The following is a 20,980-nucleotide window of genomic DNA, read 5'->3' as shown; positions in this document are numbered from 1 at the left end:
GTGGCAGGGGCTGTGTTGGCGAGCGGCGTGTCCCCAAGCCGTGTCACCCCGCTGCTGCCGGCCGGGACCCCCACCCCAGAAGGGGTCGAGGCAGCCAGGAGGGTGCCCGAAGCCTCACCGGGCTGTGACAGCACGGGTCCCGAGGCGCTGCGGGGGGAGCCCCGCTTCTGCCGGCGGCTCGGGGGGCCCCGGGGAGGCGCGGGGCTACGAGCCCGGCCCCTCGGGGGGCTGTGGCGGGGGGCTGAGCTGGCTCTCCAGCAGTGCCTGAGCCCCCTCGGCCGACACCCTGCGCATCCTCAGGCGCACCGAGCCGTAGGTGCCCCCGGCGCGGCGAGCGGCTCGGGCTCGGCGGCGAGCGGCGGCGGCGGCCAGCAGGAGGGCGGCGAGCAGGAGCCCCCCCAGGGCCAGCAACGCCAACCCGGCCACGGTGCAGCGATCGAGGCGTGCTCGGAGCCGAGCCGCCCGTGCCTCCAACCTCTCCATCTGCCTCGCCGGCACGGCAGGGTCGGGGCGCGCCGCCCGCGGCACGGCCCCCGCCAGCACCACCAGCGCCGCGCCGCTCAGCGCACAGCCCAAAGCCAGAGCCAGCCCCGGGCCCGGGGCCGGGCCGAACCCCCCCGGACCCCCTCCGCCGCCTCCGTTCCCCGCTGTCGCCGCCGTTTCGACCGGGCTCCGCAGCTCCGCCGCCCGCGGGGCCGCCATGGAGCCGCCGCCCTGCGCGGAGAGAGGTGAGCGGCGCGCACGGAGCGGGTGGCGATGTCCCCGTCCCCGTTCCCCACCCCAAATCCTCCCTCCCCGAGCAGGCTGAGTGTCCCCGTCCCCCCCCAACCCCGAGCTGCTCCCTCCCGCCGAGCCCCGCTCACCCTCACCGGGCTCTGCCCCCTCCCCTGCCCCGTCCCCGCACCCGGGACCGCTCCCCCCGCTGGGACCCGGGTCCCCCAAACCGCGTTGCGCCTCCCCCCCGGGGAGCCGCGTCCCTGTGCCCCCCACCCCACGTTGCTTTCCCCGAATCGGGCTGTGCCCCCCCTCCCCACCTTTCCCCACCCCGGACCTGCTTTCCCCGCTCCGATCTGTCCCCTCCGGTTCCCCGCTTCTCCGAGCCGTGCCGAGCCGTGCCAAGCCGCCTCCCCCCGCTCCCCGCACCGCGCTGGAGCCCCCGGTCCCCGCACCCGGCCCCGCTCCCTCTCCCTCACCCCCCGCTGCCTCCCCGGTCCCTCCTCGGTTTGTGCCCCCCTCCCCAACCTTTTCCCGGCCGCCTACCCCCGCCGGCTGCCCGGTGCCGGTGCCGGTGGCTCGGGATAGAGGGCGGCGGTGCCCCGAGCTGCCGGCCCCGCGGGGCTCCCGGCGCTGCACGCACACACACACACGCTTGCACACGTAGAGCCGCTGCCCCGGGGGGGCTCACGGCCACACACACACACGCACACACGGTACACACCAGCCCCGCTGTGCACCGGCACCGTCTGGGCAACGCTTCCCCACCCGCAGCGGGGACCCCTCCGTGCGCACCCTGGAGGCACCGGGACACCCTCCCCTCGTGGGCACCCCAGGGTGGGCTGCGTGGGGAGGGGTGGGGATGGAAAGGGCAAAGCAGTGGAGAGGGGTCTGTGCCGTGAAGGGTGCGGGATGTGTCCCCGGGATGTGTCCCATGGGGTGCTGGCTGTGCACCCCGCAACCGGCTGGCCCTGCTGGGGACGCGGGGCAGAGGTGGGCTGGGGATGGGGGCTGCAGCAGGGAGGGCTCCACCCCAGCCACCTGCTGAGAGCCCCTTCTAGGGCCAAACCTGACCCCAAATCCCCAGGGAAGCGTTCAGGGCTTGGCCCAGGCTTTGGGCCAGGTGTGGGGTGCTCCAGCCTCGGATGGTGCCAGCCAGGAGAGGTGGCTGCAGTCCCGCAGCCCCCAGCTCCCCGCCACCCCGTCTCTCGCCGCGTTATCCCGTTTTTCCCAGAGCACTCGTGTTGCCGAACACGCTCCGCTTCTCTTTGACCTGAAACTGGATCCGTGCCTGAGCCCCAGCAGTGACCTGCTGGCAGGAGCACGCTTTCAGCCCGTTTGTTAATAAGACATGTGCTATTTCTGCTTCTGGAGCCGTGCCTGGAGATGGTGGTGCGGACGTAAATCCCGAGTGATAGCGGGTGGGCTGCTGAGAGCTGCCGGGAAGATTTGTCCATCACGTTGCCATCCCCTTCAGCACATTCACATGCCTTCAGCGTCTTCAGCAGCTCGTGTGCGATCGCACCAGTTGATGTGTGGATGCCACTGCCAGCACCGGGTGAGCTCGTGTGGCTGGCAGCCCCCACCCCGAGCCCCCCGTGTCCCATCCCCTCATACAAGTCCTGTGGCCACACTCGGCTCCAGCCATTTCATGAAACCAGCAGGGACTCTCTCTGGTCTGTGAAATTCACTTAAAACTGATCAAAAAGGTCCAAAGAGCTTAGAGGATGAGCTTAGCCCAGCACATCGACTGCACGCACCCAGATGCTGGCTCTGGCAAGAGGAGGCTTGGCTCCTGCCCGCACTGCTCACCAGGTTAATGACAGGTGACGACATTATCCTTCCTTGAGCATCTCCTGCATTAAACTCTAAAGTTTGTGTTAAAAATTACCCCCCGGATAATTTTTACCCCTTTTCTTGCTTTTTTTTCCCTTCCCTTTATTTTCCTCCAAGGTGCCCTGCAAGGTTTTCTGCCTGCTTTAATTATTTGTGCAGCTCCACAACATGGCTTTACAGCTCCCCCCAGCTCCCTGCCCATTAGTGCCCACACAGTGGCTGTTGCAGACCTGCACCACCCGAAAAGGGACCAAAACCGGTGCTCCAATACCTGAGCTCTGACAGGGGAAAAAAAGGGGGGCTGCTTACTCCCTTTTTCTGTGTCAGGGACGCGGATACACACAATTTTATTAATTTTTGTTTGCAGTGAGCGTTGTGTGGCTGCGACCCACCCGCTCGCTCCTCCTGTCTCCTCTCCAAGCGCAGTGTCGAAAGGCACAGGCTTCCCAGCACAGCGTCCCCGGGGACACATCCAGAACTGGGCTGAGAAAGAGGCAGAATTAAAAATAAATGTAAGTGCATCCTGACATGTTAACCACATTTAGAGCGGCTTCAGTGCCAACCCACTCGGCGGGAAGGCAGAAGATGCTCAGAGACAAGTAGGTCACGGGACACAGATTGTCCCGAATCAGCAGGAAAAGATGGATCTGGAGCAGGCGGGCACATTGTGCCACCAGACGGGCAGACGGCAGCGAGGACGGGAGGAGAGAGCGTCAGCACCGAGCTCTGCCACCTCGAACATTGCTGAATTTGGGAGAAACAGCAGTGGCACAGGTGTGCTCCTGAGCAGAGCAATGCACGCCGTCATCCCCTGTGTTTTGGGGTCCCCAAGCCCTGTGGTGCTGAAGCACCCGAATGTGCCCAGTCTATATGTGGACAGGGATGAGCCCACAAGTGCTGTAGCAGTGGTTTAGGGCTGGGGTCTGCGCCCACTCTGCCATGGGGTCAATGTGTCAGGGCACTGCTCCTGCACCCCCAAACCCACAGCTGTGCTCTCAAGGACACTGCTAATGGATGAGGTAGAGCGATGTTCCCTGCACATTGCTGCTTTTGCTGTGCTGCTCCTGGATCTGCTGCATTTACTGGGTGGGTGCTGGACCTTTTCAGGGCTGGTGGGAGCGGGATGTGCAGCCCCAAAATCTGCCCCGAGCCCGCCTGGGGCTGGCAGGGCCACAGCATCCCCAGGGCGCTGGCACCAGGAAGGGGAGGAGAGAGGGAGACAGCCAAGATTGATGCTGCCAGCGCAGGAGCACAGAGAGGAGGGAGACAGCCAAGGTCAGAGGCAGCACTGCCAAAACGCAGAGGGAATCTGCGAGAGAGCTGGAAATAAATAGAAAGAGGAGGGAGGGGAGGAGGCAGCCTGGGAGACGGAGCGGGGCGAGGGGGTGGGATGGGGCTGTGGAGACAGGGACAGGCCGCTGGGACAAAATGATTAAATCGGGATGAAGGGGACAGCAAGCTGGAGCCCCAGGCGGGCAGAGGACAAGAGGGAAGGGGACAAGAGGACAAGGATGGGGAGAGCAAGGAGGGCTGTGGATGCAGGTGTCCCCCTTTGGTCCCCTCCAGAACATCCCCTTGCAGCACAGCCCAGGTGATACTGGCCCTGCAGAGGCTCCTGGCACCCACGGGCCCCGATCCAGCCTTGTAGAGGAAAATTTTTGTCCCTGCCTCTTTCTGCTTGCAGCATCCCTCGGCGGAGCAGGGCTCAAGGTGACGCAGAGGACAGGGACAGCAGCTGGGCAATTCGGGCACCAGCCGCTGGCTGCCACGCAGGTGGGGACACCTGGTGATTTAGGGGGATTGATTTATGTCTGGTGCTGGCTCTGGACCCAGGATTGTAAATCAATTTTGGCACTGGGAAGGCTGGAGCTGACACAGCCTGGCTCCAGCACCAGCCCCAGGATGGGCAGCGCTGGGCACCCGGGCAGGATTAGTGGGTGTCACTGGGGCTCCTCCATGTCCCCAGGGGGATGCCTGGCTCCAGGGGGGCTTTATGACAGAAAACCCTCTCCTGCCCTTCCTCCCAGCCCCTGATCCAGGCTGGGAAGGGGCTGCAAACACCTTGTGGTGACAACCGAGGGCTGATTTTCGTCAGCCAACAGCGAGGTGACAGGGGAGCCGCGGGCGCCTCACGATACAGCTGCGGCTGCCACGCTGGGCTCAGGACTCACGGGGCTGCCCCCGGCTGCAGAGCAAAGCCCCCCGGGACCCGGGGCAGGGGGTTTGAGGCTCGTTTGTCCCCCCCCCAGCACCATCCCCGTTGTGCCGGGACCGGGCCGGGGGCTGCGGGGACCGGGCTGGGCTGTGCCCGCCGCCCGCCGCCCTCCCCTTTTGGCGGGAGCTGCCCTCAGGCCTCAGCCCCGGCTCCGCGGCCGCCCTCAGCGCCCTGCCGGGCACCGCCATCCCCTCGGGACCCTGCTGAGCTCCCCCCGCTGTCCCCTCAGGGCTCCGCTGGGCATTGCCACCCCCTGGGGACCCTGGCGAGTCGTCTCCATCCCCTCAGTGCCTTTCTGGGTACCGCGGTCCCCTCAGGAATCCCCCTTCTCCTCAGCTCTCCTCAGCGTCCATCGCCTCAGGACCAGGTTGGGTTCCTCCGTCCCCTCAGTGCCACGCTAAGTCCCCACAGGCCCTGGCAGCCATTTGAAGCCCCCCCCATCCCCTCAGCACCCTACAGCCCCCCATGTCCCCAGCAACAGGCTAGGGACCCCCGTCCCTGTCCCCATCCCCTCAGAGCCCCGCTAAGTCCCCTCATCCCCTCCACTCCCCAGGGCTTTCCCCATTCCACCTCCCGCCCTTCACTGCAGCCCCATCCCTCCCCAAACCCCGTCCTTTGTGCCCCCCAACAAGCCCCTCGCAGTCTGTTTGTCTCCCATGACATCTCTCCTTGTGCCTGCAGGTGTGCTGCTCCTCTGCTGCTGTTTGCTCTGCCAGCTCCGACCCACAGCTCCAGCTCTCCTCGAGGCCCTGACGGACATTTTCCCTTGGAGCTTCACATCCTCTGCTCACCCGCTCTCCCCTTGTGCCCCAGGACCTTCCTCTGCTTCGTCTGCAAGACTAGGGAAAAACAGAAAAGCCCAGGAAAAGTGGCAGCACAGGTGACCTGCGAGCCTCAGCCCCGACACCATGTTCTACATGCATTTGCTCGTGAACAAGCGTGGGCCGTTGGCCAAAATATGGCTTGCCGCCCACTGGGAGAAGAAGCTCACCAAAGCTCATATATTCGAGTGTAATTTAGAGACTACGGTTGAAAACATCATCTCACCAAAGGTAGGTTATTAAAGTGTCTTCTGGTAAGTTCTGGGGTAGAGCTGTAAATCTTCTGTAGGGAAATGGACTCGCTGTTGTGAAGACTTAGTAAGACAAATTTGTGGCTGTTTCGAAACCAGTGTGAGAGATTCCTACTGTGATTTTATTCAGTTTTCACTCAGATAAAATCTCTGTTCCATTAAATTAAATTGATATAAATATTTTACTTGCTATTTAGCCCTTGGAGATCTGTGGAATATATTTAACTACAGTATAAGAAAAATTTTACCACAACATATTCAAACGTATTTTTTCTACATACTGATGGAGCTCCGGAGTGTGCTCTGTGGGCACAGCTGGCCACGGGATTGTGGTAAGTGGGTTTGAGCTACTGCATGAAACGAGACGAGCTTGTCAATATCATGTACTAGCAATGGTCTTTCTTCAGAGACTTTAAACACTAGCTGCGGCTATGAGACATAGTTTGGGAACTGCCAAGTATTTGAGGAAATTTTCTCAAAAACAACAACAAAAAAAGCCAGCTGCTTAACCAAAGTAAAGGGACTGAGAAAAATACCACAAAATTGTACACAGACCATTCAAGAAGAACTTTTTTTCTGATCTTAAGATAAATAACCTTTGACATATCACAACCATCCTTGAACTGTCAGTGGAATTCTTCCAGGCCCACCATTATAGGCAGATAAATATATAATTAAACATAATTGGTGCTTATGACAGATTCTGTATTAATCCTCTGTGTACCACAGATAAGGTATGATTCAAACAAGCGCAGATGCAAGCAGTCGAGTCTCCATGACTCAGTCCTTGGCCTCTCTGTTGCAATTGCATCCAAGGGAACAGTAAGGAACATTTTGCACTGTCACTAATCGATGCCTAAGGAGATCCAAGGCTTTCTGCTGGTGCAAGCAGGATTTTTATTCTTTTTCCCTGTGAAAATACCTGCTTGGCAATTGGTAGTCTGATTTTCATTTTCTGTCTTGCACGGGTTATGATTAATTGAACTTTGTCAAAACGATCTTGGTATTATTATTTGGAAGAGTTTTCAAATAGGTTGTAGTCTTCTCCTCGCACGCTGTTCTGTCCAGCATTAGAATGGCCAAAGGGAGAGTTCTTGGTGCAGGAAGACTGCATAAATAAGAGCATATAAATAAGAGCATATATGTTGGTATAACATCCTCTCACTTGAATAAACAAAGTGTCAAATACTAGAATATGTGCAGCTACTTTCCTTTTCAAGATGTGTTACACTGTTCACTGGTAGTCAGCTGAGACCTTGTCGATGAAACAAGAGCATTGATTCAGGGCTTAGGCTTCTGCATGGCAATGCTTCAGGACAGAAGCAACTAGAAGTTCCTAGCTCTGGAAATTTGTTTGTCTGTGATCCTCTATAACAGTACAAAGCCTTGTTGAATTTCTTAGAGTTCTCTACTAGTGTATTTTACTATAATTCTGTTACTGCTGTGTAATATTTTTTATTTTTATTTTTTGGCCAAAAATATTAACTCCTGAACAACTTTTGTGTTGTAAATTTCAAAGTTTACAATAGCTCTGCGAACCTCCGGACACTTGCTCTTAGGAGTGGTGCGGATTTACCACAGGAAAGCAAAGTACCTCTTGGCAGACTGTAGTGAAGCTTTGACAAAAATGAAGACAGCTTTTCGCCCAGGTAGGTACAGAATTCTGCATTTTTTCCATCTGTGTCCTTTTCTGCTCTTATCTTAAAACTTAATTTTGGAAGCTTCTGTTAAATACAGCTTATTGATCCCAAAGGACATTGAATTTATTGGTGCCTACTGCCAAGGTTTAGTCTGGTTTATTTCAATGCAATTTCAGGTCTTTGACACCTTTAAAAGAAGCAGTATCTTAAACAGTCATACTAGAAGAAGCTTGAATTCAGCCCCCATTGCTAGATAATTAATTTTCCTGTCTAATGACACCAACAACATGTCTAACAATGTGTTAGTGCCAGATCTGACTGTGATTTGAGCTCTAGCCACAAAGCCAGCAAGAAACGAACCGAGATGACTGAATCCTTTTCAAACAGGCTGCATGTTTGTTGTTTTAAGGCACAAATGGGGAGGCACTGTTGTCTAAAAAAAGATTGCAAACAGGACACTGGCCTCTATTGCCAACCTTAATGTGCTTTGTGACCTGGCCTGTGTGCAGAATAGCAAATAACTGCTCTACATGATTTTCAAGGATATGATGGAGATTAGTTAGGTAATGTTTGTAAATATTTGGAAAATGCTAGAAGAAACACTTGCAATAAATACATAGTATTATTTTTAACAGTTACTATAGGAGTTGGTAGAGGACCACATAGCACAAGAACAAAAGATAACGGTCACAACTGCAGTAAGACAAACTCTGACTAGATGTAAGCAGGAAAAAAATCACACTTGAAATAGTAAAATGCTGAAACATGTTGTCCAGGGATGCTGTGGAAACTCCAGCATCAGAAATAGTCAAAAGTGACCTAGCTTAGAAATTAATTTTGTTTTGAGCCAAAGGTTGGATTAGGCGACCTTCAGAAATCCCTTCTAACCTGAATTGTTCCGGGATTTTCCGACTACTGCGTATTTGCAGCCTGGTTTTGTAATTATTTGATGCTGGTGAATATTGTAATATAGACACAGGTTAGAAAAATAAAACACAGTAATTAATTTTAAATGGTATGAAAGACTCTAGACTGAATGTCAGCTGAGAATCTTTCAGTGACGTTAATTAACTGTTCATAAACACAGTGTATTTACAGCATTTCAGCACCTGTAGCAGTTTCCAACAGCAGCATACTCTTCTCTATCTGTCTATAAAAAATGTGGCTTCTAATAGATATGTAAATTGAGAATTTTAATTTCACTTTTGGGTCCTGTTGACAAACTGCCTAAACTTTACTTTTTTGTTCTTTATAAAGGCAGCATACCTCCCTGACAGCTTTATAGCCTTACTATACCTACTTGGGAGAATGTTACTTTTATTTTATTGATACTTACTGTGTTTTGTTTTGTTTCTTTTAGGACTTGTTGACCTTCCAGAAGAGAGCTTTGAAGCTACTTATCAGTCCATTACATTACCTGAAGAATTTCATGATTTTGATACTCCACTACCTGATTTAAAGTAAGTTCTTCCCTACCTTTTATTCATCATTTTAGTAATTTAAGAAGCAAAATATATCCTTACAGTTATCTGATCAAGACTTGTGTGGAATTGTTTTGATTTGGTAACTGATTTCTTCAAAACCCTGAGTCAAACTTTACAAGGCTACGGTCACGAGAATTGTGTTTTTGTAGAGTTAATCTAACTCCATTTAATCAACATACCTTTACAATAAAATAATATTTTGAACTTATCCATCAAGATTTTCTCATTTAAAATTGTCCGAGTGAGCCCTGCAAACAACTTACTGACCTTGGGAGGAGATACAAAAATTAGTATAAATACTGGCCCTAGTATAAATACTAGTTTAAATAGTGGCTTTCTGGTCATTCTAAATTTGTACAATGTTTTTTGTTTGTTTGTTTGTTTTTTCCATCAGTGCTATTGATGTTGCAGAACATTTTACCTTGAATCGGAGCAGAGCTGAAGACATCACACTTACAGAGGATTACGAAAGCAACATACTTCTCTGTGACAGAAACTTTGGTGAGAGAAGTAGAGAAATTAGAAATATTCTGTAAGGGAAAGTATGTGTTTGTTTTTTTGTTTTTTTTTTTTTTGCAAAATATACAGTCTGAATAATTCCCCCATACAAAAAAGCTATTATTAAAAGAGTGTTTGTTTGTTTTTCTGCTGATTGGCCTATTATATGCTCTCATGCTTAAATTTTTGTGTAAGTAATATAGTATGATACTGAAGACTGAGAATCACACCCAATATTTGGTGGTTTTTACTGAGTTAGCTAAAGTTGACTTTTTTTTTTTAATTTAATTTGAGGTATGGAAAATCTTACAATCTTTTGAAATTTATTTGAAAAAATAGGAAATGGATAAATATGTTTCACATAAATTTATGCAGATGAAGCATCAGAAATTCTGTATTTATTCAGATGAGGAACCAGAAACACTAAGAAAACAGAGCTGCTTTGATGGCAGCTTCTTAATGAGCAGCAACAATCTCATGGCTGATCATACCTCTGCGAGCATAAATGGAGACAAGTCTGCACTGCATGAAGATGCTTACTGTTTTGAGCAGGATTGTTTTGGAGATGAGGAGGCTGGTGCAGATATGATTGGTAGGGTTTGCCACAGATTAACAGAATTTTTGCTATTTATCACTGTATGATCATTTAGACATTGCCAAGTAAAAATAAATTAGAGAAGACAGTATTTTATTTTATTTTATTTTATTTAGAACTAAAAGCATTTAATTTATATTTATTTTTTAGTATTTTAGTTTATATTTTAAAAGGTGAAAAGCTGCATCCTTTTTTATCCTGGTTGTTGTAATAACAAAGGCAATGAAGTAGCTTCTACATGTTTATCGTTTAGGGTATTTATGTAAATTGTTATAAACTTATACCTTTTAAACAGTTTCAATACCATACTTTTCAAAGAAAAGATGGAAACCTCAAAATTAAGACTAATCATAGAATCAGTAAGGTTGGAAAAGACATCCAGGGTTATCTAGTCCAACTGTCCTCCCACCACCACCATTACCCATTAACCACGTCCCTAAATGTTCTCCTTCTCTTACTGTTGAAACTACTTCATGACTACTAAGACTTGGCATGATTTAAAACTATGTGTTTTATATTTAAGAAATCCTGCTGAGGGATGAGCAAAATGGCCTAATTAATGACATTCTTGATATGGAGGAAGAACTTCCTTCATCACAAGATCTTCCAGAGAACACCACAGCCAGTGAGTTTGCAGTCTCTTCTCCTTGCTCACGTGAACACTCTGTTCTGCAATAAAGTTACTCACATTCAGCCTTTTTCCTTTGTTAATTTCTCTTCCTTTTTTTCTCATATACTTCTTCCACCATTTTAGGTATAATTTAATTTGGCCTAGGAATTCTAGATTTGTAATGTGACATTGCTTAGAAACACTTTTATATGATATCCTGTGTTGGATATGCTTCAAATCCACTCTGCTGCTTAGGCAGTACGATATCACTTTTGTAGAGGAGAGGAAACAGGATAAGGGTTTGTTGAATTTTGAACATTACCTACCAGCTTTTCTGACTTCATATTTCAGCTATAAATTACTCTTTAGTAGTTCATACAGGTGTTCTTAGTCTTATTTTTATTGGACATTGGTGAATAAAGCTGCTGAAATATAAATTAATTTTTGAAAAGTGCTTCTGGAAAAATCTTTTTTATTTTTATTTTTATTTTATTTTTAAACTTTAAATCTTCAATCCTTATACCACCATTGCACAGTGACATTAAAACTGCGTAATCTGGAACACCTTTAATGAGAAACAGTTTAGTTCTTCAGTCTGTTTCACTACCTGATTATACAGCTTCTTGTGTCAGCAAAAGGAAGTGCAGTGCAGGACATAAGCAGCAGCAGTGTCAGACAGTACTCCTTAAAGTAATTGTGAGATTATGGACTCAACCATAGTTTTCTAATTCTGATCTTTTTTTTTTGGTCTGGTATCAGCCTTATATGTCATGAGGTCAAGAAATGATTCCATCTTTTTTTTTAACTGGGCTTTTTGCTGGGTTTTCTTATAGTTGAATCCAACTGCGAAGACACTGCGATTAAGACAGAAAGCCATCTAATGAACGAAACAATACTTTTGTCTAAAGAAGATGAAGGATTTGTGCTTGCGCCAGTTGATGATACAGGTCAGAACTTGACTGTTTTTTTGCTGACAGACTGTTTTTTTGCACTGCTAGGTTTGTTTTTCTTCTTGTTAGTGTAAATATTTGAAAAATAAATTATTCTCACTTTCATCTGCTGTCAAAGTTCTATCTTATGATATTTATTATACAAAAACAGTACCAGGTTGATCAGGATCGTCTGATCTGCCCGTATCTCTGCTTACAGTTCCTTCCACATACCAAATCAAGTGTTACTGGTCCGCAGTTCTGCTAGCAGTGCAAGCCCAGCCTATTCATGAGTGCTACTGAAATTTCAGAACTTCTATTGCCAGTGACATGCCAGTGATCCTTTGGGTGTAAAATAATGACCTTAAAAATTTCAGGCCTTTGTAAATTTTTGTTTCATGATCTTTTAACTTTATTAAGATGCAAAAAGAAAAATGTTCCTTTTCTCCTGTGAGTACATCTAAGCCTCACCTATTGTGTTGGTGGATGTTAGCAAGTAAACAAGATTGTATTGATATAGTTTTTAGAATACTATACTGGAATTTTCCAGTAAAAGAAGATTTTTCAGGAAACTATGGATATGCAACCAATTAGTGTCTCTATTTTTTGTTTACAACGTGCATCTTAATTTTATTGCGAAAGTATAAAGCTGACAAATACAGATATTAATTATGAGATAATGAAACCTGTTGAGCACATCAGCAATTGTTGGAATAATTAACTTCCTGATGGATTAAAGATAGCTCACTTGGGCTTGTTGGTATCTCATGTGTTCTCATTAAGTCATTGTGTTCCTGATTCTTTAGTACAATATTCATGCCTTCTGTAATTAAACATATGGCAATTTCCTGTACAAGAATACAAAGGGCAAACTTTATGGAAACTTTTGGAAAAACGTTCCATCCACCTGTAGTTTAATTTTAAAGCCTGTGCAGCTATTCGGGAGGTCAGCAACCTGTCGATTAGACTCACAGTGGGTATTTTCATGCTTAAGTTTTCTGTGGACTAGACCTTATTTATGTATATTCACTGTGTAACAGCTATCAATGAAAAACAGGGCTAGATCAGAAATGGGAGGCTGAAACACTCCTTCTGAGTTTTGAATATTGTAATTCCAAACAATAAATACATGGCTAAAGGGGAGAATTCTGTAAGTTTCTTCAGTAATACCCTTTCCTGCTAGGTAGTCCCTTCAGTGCTGGAATACATTACAGACAGGTATGTCAGTGAACTAAGTCACAGGATCAGGGATATATTGAGGTCAATACCTTTATTTATTTATTTATTTATTTATTTATTTATTATTTTTATTTTTATTTTTTTAATATATATGTATGTTTTTAATAAATGCTTGCTCTACTTAGCTTTCAACCAGAGGAAAAAAAATAAAAGAAAGAGGAAGTTGCTGGTGGATGCAGACAAGGAGCTCAGCTGCAGTGTTATATACAACCAACTTAACAACTGCGTAGACATCCTTGTTACATTAGACCTTGCACCCCCAACAAAAAAGACAATGGCATGGAAAGAATCAGGAGGAGTGGACACACTCCTGTCCAACCCTACACAGCCTGTGGTTCATGCTGAGCTACAAACGGTAAAGTTTTATTCCTTGTAGGTTTTTATTCCACTGTGTAGATTATGGGATTGTTGCACTTCTAAGATCTAACTGTGAGAGATTTTGCAGTCTTGGTTTTATGTGAACTCCAAGGATACTTACAATCATCATCGTAAGTATCATTTTGCAGTACAGTTCGGTTGGATACCTAATGATTATTTGTGTCCTCATCATTAATTACTTCAGCAGAAAGTCCACCTGTAGAGCTCCTGGCTCCAGTCTTCAGTGCTCCAACATCAAGTAGAAAATGACAAAGAAACTTGAGAATTGATACTTCATTTCACATACCAGCACCTGACTGACTGTACACTAACATACCTTTTTTAATGATTTCTGTCAATTTTGTTCCTTTTTAAATTGTTCTTATTTTATTTTTTGTTTCTGCTCTGTGATCAATATGGCATATCTTTCTTCTGCATTTATTTTAAAGGTACTTAAGGCCTAAACATTATTATTTCATCTTTAATTAATTTAATTTCATTTTAGAAAAATGGTATACCGATCTGTTTTGTACTTTCCCAACTGGAGTTTAAGCTTCCACCTGGACAGCAATTCAGAGACCTTGCCTTTCAGAAGGCCAAGAGTTTCCTGATCACTATATCCCTTGGGCTAGACAGGTGGGCCAGAACACCCTTACTTGTGGTTGTAGACCTTACTGCTCTTTTTATTTATATTTGTTTCATGGAAATATGGTCTATCAAGCCTTTCATGTCCCCACATATGATCTGACAGATCATTCAAATAAGTTATATTTAGGGATAATGATAAGACAAAGAAAAGAGATCAGCTTGTACACAAGGTGATACAGAAAGATATGCTGTAAACCATGTGCAGCAGCCTCGTGTTAATCGCGCTGTGTTTCTTCTGCTGTATAGCTGAGAGCTCAGAGGCAGGTTCTCCAGGCAAACAGTTCTGCAGGTTTATTAGAGCAGAGCAGCTTCACCTCTTAGAGTCGAGATGCAGAATTACAACTTGCTCTTTACGAGGAAGAAAAATACTCTCACACCGGTACATGTGGAGAGAAATCAAAACTCAGATAAATGTGGATTTTTCCTTCTTTCTTCCCTCCTTACTGTCTAGCATCGGGGAAAAATGATCCTAGCTGTTCCTAAGATGACTTTGTGGATTTCACTGCCAAAGATGACCTAATTAAATTATCTAAATTCTGAGTTATGGTAATTAATATACAGTTCATATTCATACCTTTGTTTTGGTGCTTGCAAATAATAATCTAACTTTATAGACTGAAAAAAAAATAATAATAATTCTTTCCAGTTGTTTGCAAAATGCTTTGAGAGTCGCGGATTTAAGATGGCAAAAAATGTAATGCAGGTGGAGTCTGAAATGGAAGAAACAAGAAAAGAACAAGATACCTCAGGTAACAGTTTAATTCTAATGCTGCAACATTGTCTATTGACAAATATTATCTAGTTTATGTGTTTCAGACACATGCATGGTGTGCACACACACTTTGTGTGCAGTATTCTATGAATCGTAGGCCAAATAAGTTGAAATGTTAATGAAATTGGCTATGTTAATTTTAAAAACAGAAGGTTGTGTAAGTATTTTTATTTTTATTTAATTATTTATTTTATAAGGACAGAGATTAACAGTTGTTTCCTCTTAAGCCTTTGGGATTTTTTGTTGTTGTTGTTTTTGTTTTTTTTCATCTTCTTTATTTATTTATTTTTGTTAATACAGAGATGCTGATAATAGAAGAACCAAGTTACCTGCAGCAGTCAGCTCATTCAGAAACTGAGAGAAAAATTAGAAATGATTCATTTGTAATGACATCACAGAGTAACAGAAATGAAACTGATAATAACTTTGGCGAAATTTTAGTGAGCAGTTTCCATAAATTTTACAGACCTAAATGTATTTATATTTTTCATTTTATGTTAGGATTCCATTTAAAATAAATTAAGAATTTATTAATATATGCTTGAAAAGCCTGTTACAGAGACAGCAAGTATAGCATTAATTAGTTTGTGTTGGGAAAGTTTTATTTATAAACACTTTGGCAGACTCTCACAATGAATGAACTGTTAATTAAAATATCTGTTAATCTGTATAGGTTACACTGAGTATAATTGGAACTTTAATATAAAATATAACCTGTTGGTACTGAAAATATATTTTATCATTTCTAAAGATGATTATTCTTTTCTTGTCTCAAATTGAGAAAGAAACAATAAGAAATGATCTATTTCTGCCATCTTTATTTAGGCTAAAGTGAAGGGGGAGTTTTTAGAGAATAGGAGACTCTCCAAAGTTGACAAGGAATGACAAAACTGGCCCCAATGTCAACAGAAAATTTAAGGCCTGTGCCTGAACAGAGTCCATATTTGTAGGATAAATACTGTAGCAAAGACCTTTCCTATTTGAGAAAAGATGTGGTAGAAATATCAACTATTAAATCATTTTGGAAAACATTTATTATATATATATTTTAAGCAGAATTATGTGATAGAGAATGATACTGTATGCAAAAATTGTAATGCCAATTGATCTTTCTGTTCTAACAGCAGGATGCAACAGCTTTCTCTGAGAGCTCCTCATTTGTGAATAATTCACTGGGCCAGGAAGCTCCGACACAGCAAGCTGAGTTAAATGTATGTGCACTCAAAGCTGGTAGTTCTCACTTATTTCAGAACAGAACTACATTATTTCACAGAAACATTAAAAAAAAAAAAAAAAAAAAAAGAATTTGCCAGTCAAACATTTTAATAGCTTGGTAATCAGGGATGGATGTACTCTTATCTTCAGAGGTTACAGATTCAGTGAGGAAAACAGCTCCTTATTTAGAAACTTATTTAGAAACTGTGCTTCCATGTAAGAAGGAAACTTTCTGAACTTACTGACTGCGAGGATACTCAGACACTCTGAAAACTCTGGAGTTGTCTCCAGGCAACTGCAGAGGCTAAGTCCAAAACCTAAAGCTGAATTTTTGAACATCCTTTTTGACTTCTAACCACTACAAATCCTGTCAGAATCCCAGTTACACAGAGTGGTCTCTTATTGTGAAGCTGCCTACCTGGGGCTCACTGGGACCAGTTTCATAGTGCATAATGTGGTTTTGCACCTGATATCTCTAGTTGTAGCAGAAAAAAAAAACATGGTTAACATTCTTTTCTCTGTTTCACAAAGCCTGCAGAGGTATCAGAAGTCCCACATAATCTGTGTATGGCCATCAGAGTGCCCAGCTTCAGCTGAATTTTCAACTAACCTAGAACTCTTGTCCTTTTTTTCATCATGGTGTTTGAATTTTTACACATGCTGTCTAACTTTCTGTTTTATGTCCTACAGAAGATAACAACGAAAAACAAAAACAATGAAGAAATTAAGCAGAGCAAGAGAACTCTTCAGTTCTTAAAAACTTTACAGGTAACAGTAGTGGATTTTGTAATCAACACCAAGCACAGCTATCGATTTCAGTTGGATGAAGTCAGAAAACCTCCTGCTTATACTGTTCAGCATATTGCTGCATGTCATGTGCAGTGTGTAGCTGGATTTTACTGGCTGTTTATGTAGGAAACCAGGATTCTGAGTGCCTGACACGATGTCCACTCTCCCACAGCTGCTGGAATCACTAGAATTTTCTAAACTGTTGTTTTCACAGCAGCGTTTGCTGTACTGCTAAGCCCTTGTTTTCTTCCTTCTATGAGGATGCTCTAGAGCATCGCTACAAAGCCCAGTTCCTAGCTGCCCACAGGTTTGCCAGATCTCTGCTATGCACTGCAGGGTGCCTTCATTTGGCTATTCATCTGCTTGAGTCGTTTCTGAGTTTAAGGCTATGGAAACGAGTGATAGTTATGCTACAAAGAAAGCTGGTAACCCCTTCTTTAAGAGAGCTTTTAATGCCCCAGTGCTTTCAAGGTGTTTCAAAATTATCAGGGAGGGTAGTCTTTGTGTCAGGGAGGCTTATTCTACCTTTCTTGCAGAAATCATTTCAAAAGTGGTGGAGCTGTAAGGAATGATTCAGTATCAAGACATTAACAGGCACCTCAGAGGCAGCACCGGCTGTCCTGATGGTGAATGTTCAAACCCTTGCCCTGTCATCTCAATGCTGAGCTTCTGCCAAAGCAAAATCCACCAAACTTTGCTCCAAGCCCAGCTTTTCCCCAGTGCTAGAGTTCGACTCAGCAGCTTTCTTGTTCTTTCAATTATTCTATATGAATATTTTTAAAAGGTTGAGTGCAACACCCATAAATAACTACTTACATATATGTGCAGCCCTTAAAAACCAGGCAATAATAACAGTAAATTATCTGTGACTGAAATTGTCTATAGATGGTATTCCGAAGAGCAGGGTATGCAATGATTTTTATAGTTTTGAATCATGAAAACCATTACAGCTTGCTTCATCGTATGCCTCGGTGCTGTCTCATTGAACTCAGTAGAACTGTGGGCATATGTAGATGTTAGTAACATATGTAGGTGCTAGCAATATTATGGCAATAAAATGTTAAGAGCCGCTATGTAAATGTAAATGCCAAGGCAAGATCCTGTTCTAGGCCTTCAACCAGGAAACAATCACTCTGAGCAACCCTCTTCAATTTAGACTGGATGAGATCCATTTAATTTTTTTTTTTTTTTCTAGCAGTTAAACTGACCCAGCAGAATTTCTTTTTTCTTCCTTCCGCAGCACCTGAACAAATCAGGAGTGAATTCCTTCAGCTTACGGGAGCTCTGTCGGAAAAATAACCGGAAAGAAGTTGCGGCCAAGTTCTACATCTTCCTCGTTCTGAAGAAACAGCTCATTATCGAGCTCGCTCAGAGCGCTCCGTTTGCAGACATTACAGCCACTGCCGGCCGAATGTTCAATGCTTACTGAAATCACACAGTGTTCAGATAAGCTAATAGAAAGATGTTTTTTTTAGAAAATATTTTTCGTGAAAAAATTAAAGTCCTGTCAAACCAGGGTGAACTCAGCAGAGCTTCCCCTCATTTATGTGACCTCTCAGGACTGCAAAGTAACTAGCTTGGGCAGGCGTGCTGCTGCAGCATTGGGTACCCAGGTGGTCACTAGTACCTTTACTCTTGCATATGTGTTTCTAAAATGAGCAGTTACTTACTCTGTTAATATTAGATAGCAAAAATACATATTCCACATAAGACATTTACGTTATGAAGGGCTTCATGGAAGTTCTTTAAAGCCTTTCTTAGAGTCCAGCTTTGGAAATTAAATTATTTTTTTTGCAGGGCTCATGTGTGTTAATTGTCTTACTCCATCCGTAAGAGAAAAGAAATCTGTCAAACTATACTTATCAAAATCTTTAGTCTATTTAAAATTATTTCTTTTAAATAAATAATTTATTTCAAAGAATGTTCAGTTTTTGATGTTTTAAGGTCTAACAAGCTACTGTCTCCAGCATTATCTTCATGTCTTGACATAGACAATTATGTTGTCCTTGAAGTCATGCAAGCATCAGGAAGAAATCCTACTTCCTAGAAATCCTGCAATTTTAGATTTTGTGGAGCAAATTTACGTAAAGACTAACAGTTCTATTTATGTGTAGATAGACCTAGTTAGAAAAAGATGTTGAACTGAAATATTATTAATCCTTGGCACTTTTAATCTAATTTATGGGGAGTTTTAACACCTTTACTGTCATTTTGTAAAGATAATATTTTTCCTGTGGTGAAGGCAGGTTAACGGAGCCTGCTCAGCCCGGAATGCTTTGTACGTTCGGTGCTCCACGCAAAGTGTCACAGTGCTTTGGGTATGTTGACGGCTCTTTATATGAAATCAATAAAAATCAAACAAAGATGTTTCCTTAGCTCACTGGCGTTTGTTCTGAAGGCTCAGAACTGGCAGCCACCTAGCTGTTGTTCGGGTTCCCCTTCTCAGCCTTTGCTGTGAAGTTCTTAAAATTCAAACGGGCGGATGCTATTGTTCTCCTGACTTTCCAGATGTGCGTTTCGGTTTCACCCCGGTGTGTCTAGTCATGCCAACATGCGGCGTTCCCTGCTGTGCGCTAATTTGTTTGTATATGTGAGGTTTAGGGGATAGGAGGAAGAGCAGCCCTCACTGATTTCAATGTCTCTATTTACAAGGATAAAAAAAAAAAAAAGCTTTAAAATTACTTAAGATTTGCCCTGGGCAGGAAGGGATGAGCTGGGGTGTTTGGTTGGCTGATGGAGGGATGTTGGTTCAGCTTTTTTTATTTTTTCCATTTTCGACTGTTTGACAAAATAAGTAATAAAAAAACCTTTGCTGCTGTTCTGTGATGGGTTACTTTTCTGGGTGCAAGGGAGGGAAAAATGAGCCGGTTTGGGGAAACTTTCCCATTCTCTGCAAAAGAAACCAAATTTTCCTTTTCTGACTTAACAGTATTCAAGTTCTGCTCTGCTCTTTAACACCGCAGCAATCTTGTGATAAGTCACAAATTCTCTGCACCCAGACGTGATGGGCAGGGGGACCGGTGAGGCAGTGCCAGAGACTTGGCAGAGGCACTGTGTGTGTGCTAGGGGCAGAGACAACGACCGCAAGAGGGGTCAGGAAGGAAACAAAATTCAGAGCAGGGAGAGAAGAAGGAAGCATTTTTCCCCCCCAGGTTGAATCTGAAATGAAAGTGCACCTTAAACACCAGAGCTGCTGCCATTGCCACGATAGTGAGAGGAGCTCCGGTGGCAGCAGATGTGATAATTCATTAATTTTGTCTTTCGGGGGGCCAGGCTGTGCATGGCATTCAGTGGGAAACACAGAAACAAAAGGAGGTTGGAGGCGAGCAGAAGGAACAAACAAGAGACAGGTTGTCAGGACATACAGGCATTGAAAGCAGCCTGTATGGCAGAATAAATGAGGTACAAACCTTGCTGGAAACAGTACCTGAAGAAAGACTGGAGTGGATTCACAAAACAGGTTTGTCAGAATCCCAAAATAACCGGCTGGGACTTCCAAATGGAGGCTGCAAAGGCAGGGGAAGTGCAAGGAGCTGGTGAGCGGCTGGCTCTGAGACTTTGTGCGTGGCTGGGACCTGGGACTCGGGTTTTTATTCTTGGCCAAGCGTGCTCAGGTGTTGGACTCTGACCCAGTGCAGGAGCCAGTCCTCTGGCCTTGCTGGCACACCAACAGTTTCCTTCCCTAAATCCTCTGGCACACGCATGTGGGCTGTCAGATGTTGGTGTGTAAGAGCAGCGGGGGCACGGGGACACCCCCCTTGCTCTCCTGCTCCCTGCAGCCACCCTGGGGCACTCGTGGGGCCGCAGAGCAGAGCTGGAGGCCAGGCCAGGCCCCGTGCCGACCTCAGGAAGCCTCACACTAGGGTCCCAGGAGGCACGGAGCAGCCTCACCCTCTACGGTCACTCTCTGAATAATTTGGGAGGTTTATCTGGCTCGCCATGGAAGGCAGCACCGGGTGGTAGCACCAGGAGCCACCGGACCGTGCCGGAGAGCTTCGGCTCCGTGCCAGCGGCCACCAGCACTCGTCCACCTCACCCAAGGGGAGCCCTCCTTCCTTTCCCGGGGGGCTGCTCCCCAGCCCTGCTGCTGCTTTTTGCTGCTCGCCCCAGTGCCCAGCTCCAGCCCCGGCTCGGGTGAGGCGCAGATTTTTGTGGTTTCGCTGCTCCTCGGCCCCAGTGCGCCATCAGCGAGCCCCGGGCGCATCCAGGGCTGGGGCGGAGAGGGCAGAGCCGGGAGACGGGGGGGCGCGGATGGGGCTGGGTGGGGGACGCGAGCGCGACCCCCGGGCTGGGCTCTTTTGGGGAGTTGCCATAGAAACGGAGGGGAAACCCCGCGGGGGGGGGGGGCACCCGCGCCGCCGTCGCTT

At 45.7% G+C, this 20,980-nt stretch overlaps 2 protein-coding genes across 2 annotated transcripts; both read left to right on the top strand.

Annotated features, from left to right (window-relative positions):
* Nucleotides 1-5,590: 5,590 nt before the first annotated feature.
* LOC116495540 (double-strand-break repair protein rad21-like protein 1) lies at nt 5,591-14,743 on the top strand. The gene is made up of 7 exons (XM_032198074.1): nt 5,591-5,817; nt 7,357-7,486; nt 8,838-8,937; nt 9,356-9,462; nt 10,578-10,679; nt 11,498-11,611; nt 14,484-14,743. Exons 1-7 carry the CDS (start codon nt 5,674-5,676, stop codon nt 14,501-14,503), a joined length of 717 nt encoding a protein of 238 aa, XP_032053965.1. The 5' UTR covers nt 5,591-5,673; the 3' UTR covers nt 14,504-14,743.
* Nucleotides 14,744-14,937: 194 nt separating this feature from the next.
* LOC116495845 (double-strand-break repair protein rad21-like protein 1) lies at nt 14,938-18,042 on the top strand. Its single transcript, XM_032198563.1, has 4 exons — nt 14,938-15,049; nt 15,734-15,820; nt 16,515-16,592; nt 17,854-18,042. Exons 1-4 carry the CDS (start codon nt 14,996-14,998, stop codon nt 18,040-18,042), a joined length of 408 nt encoding a protein of 135 aa, XP_032054454.1. The 5' UTR covers nt 14,938-14,995.
* Nucleotides 18,043-20,980: the final 2,938 nt, after the last annotated feature.

Source organism: Aythya fuligula, chromosome 16 (genome assembly GCF_009819795.1).
Source record: "Aythya fuligula isolate bAytFul2 chromosome 16, bAytFul2.pri, whole genome shotgun sequence".
Lineage (NCBI taxonomy): Eukaryota > Metazoa > Chordata > Aves > Anseriformes > Anatidae > Aythya > Aythya fuligula.
This window is presented reverse-complemented; position numbering and strand designations above follow the sequence as displayed.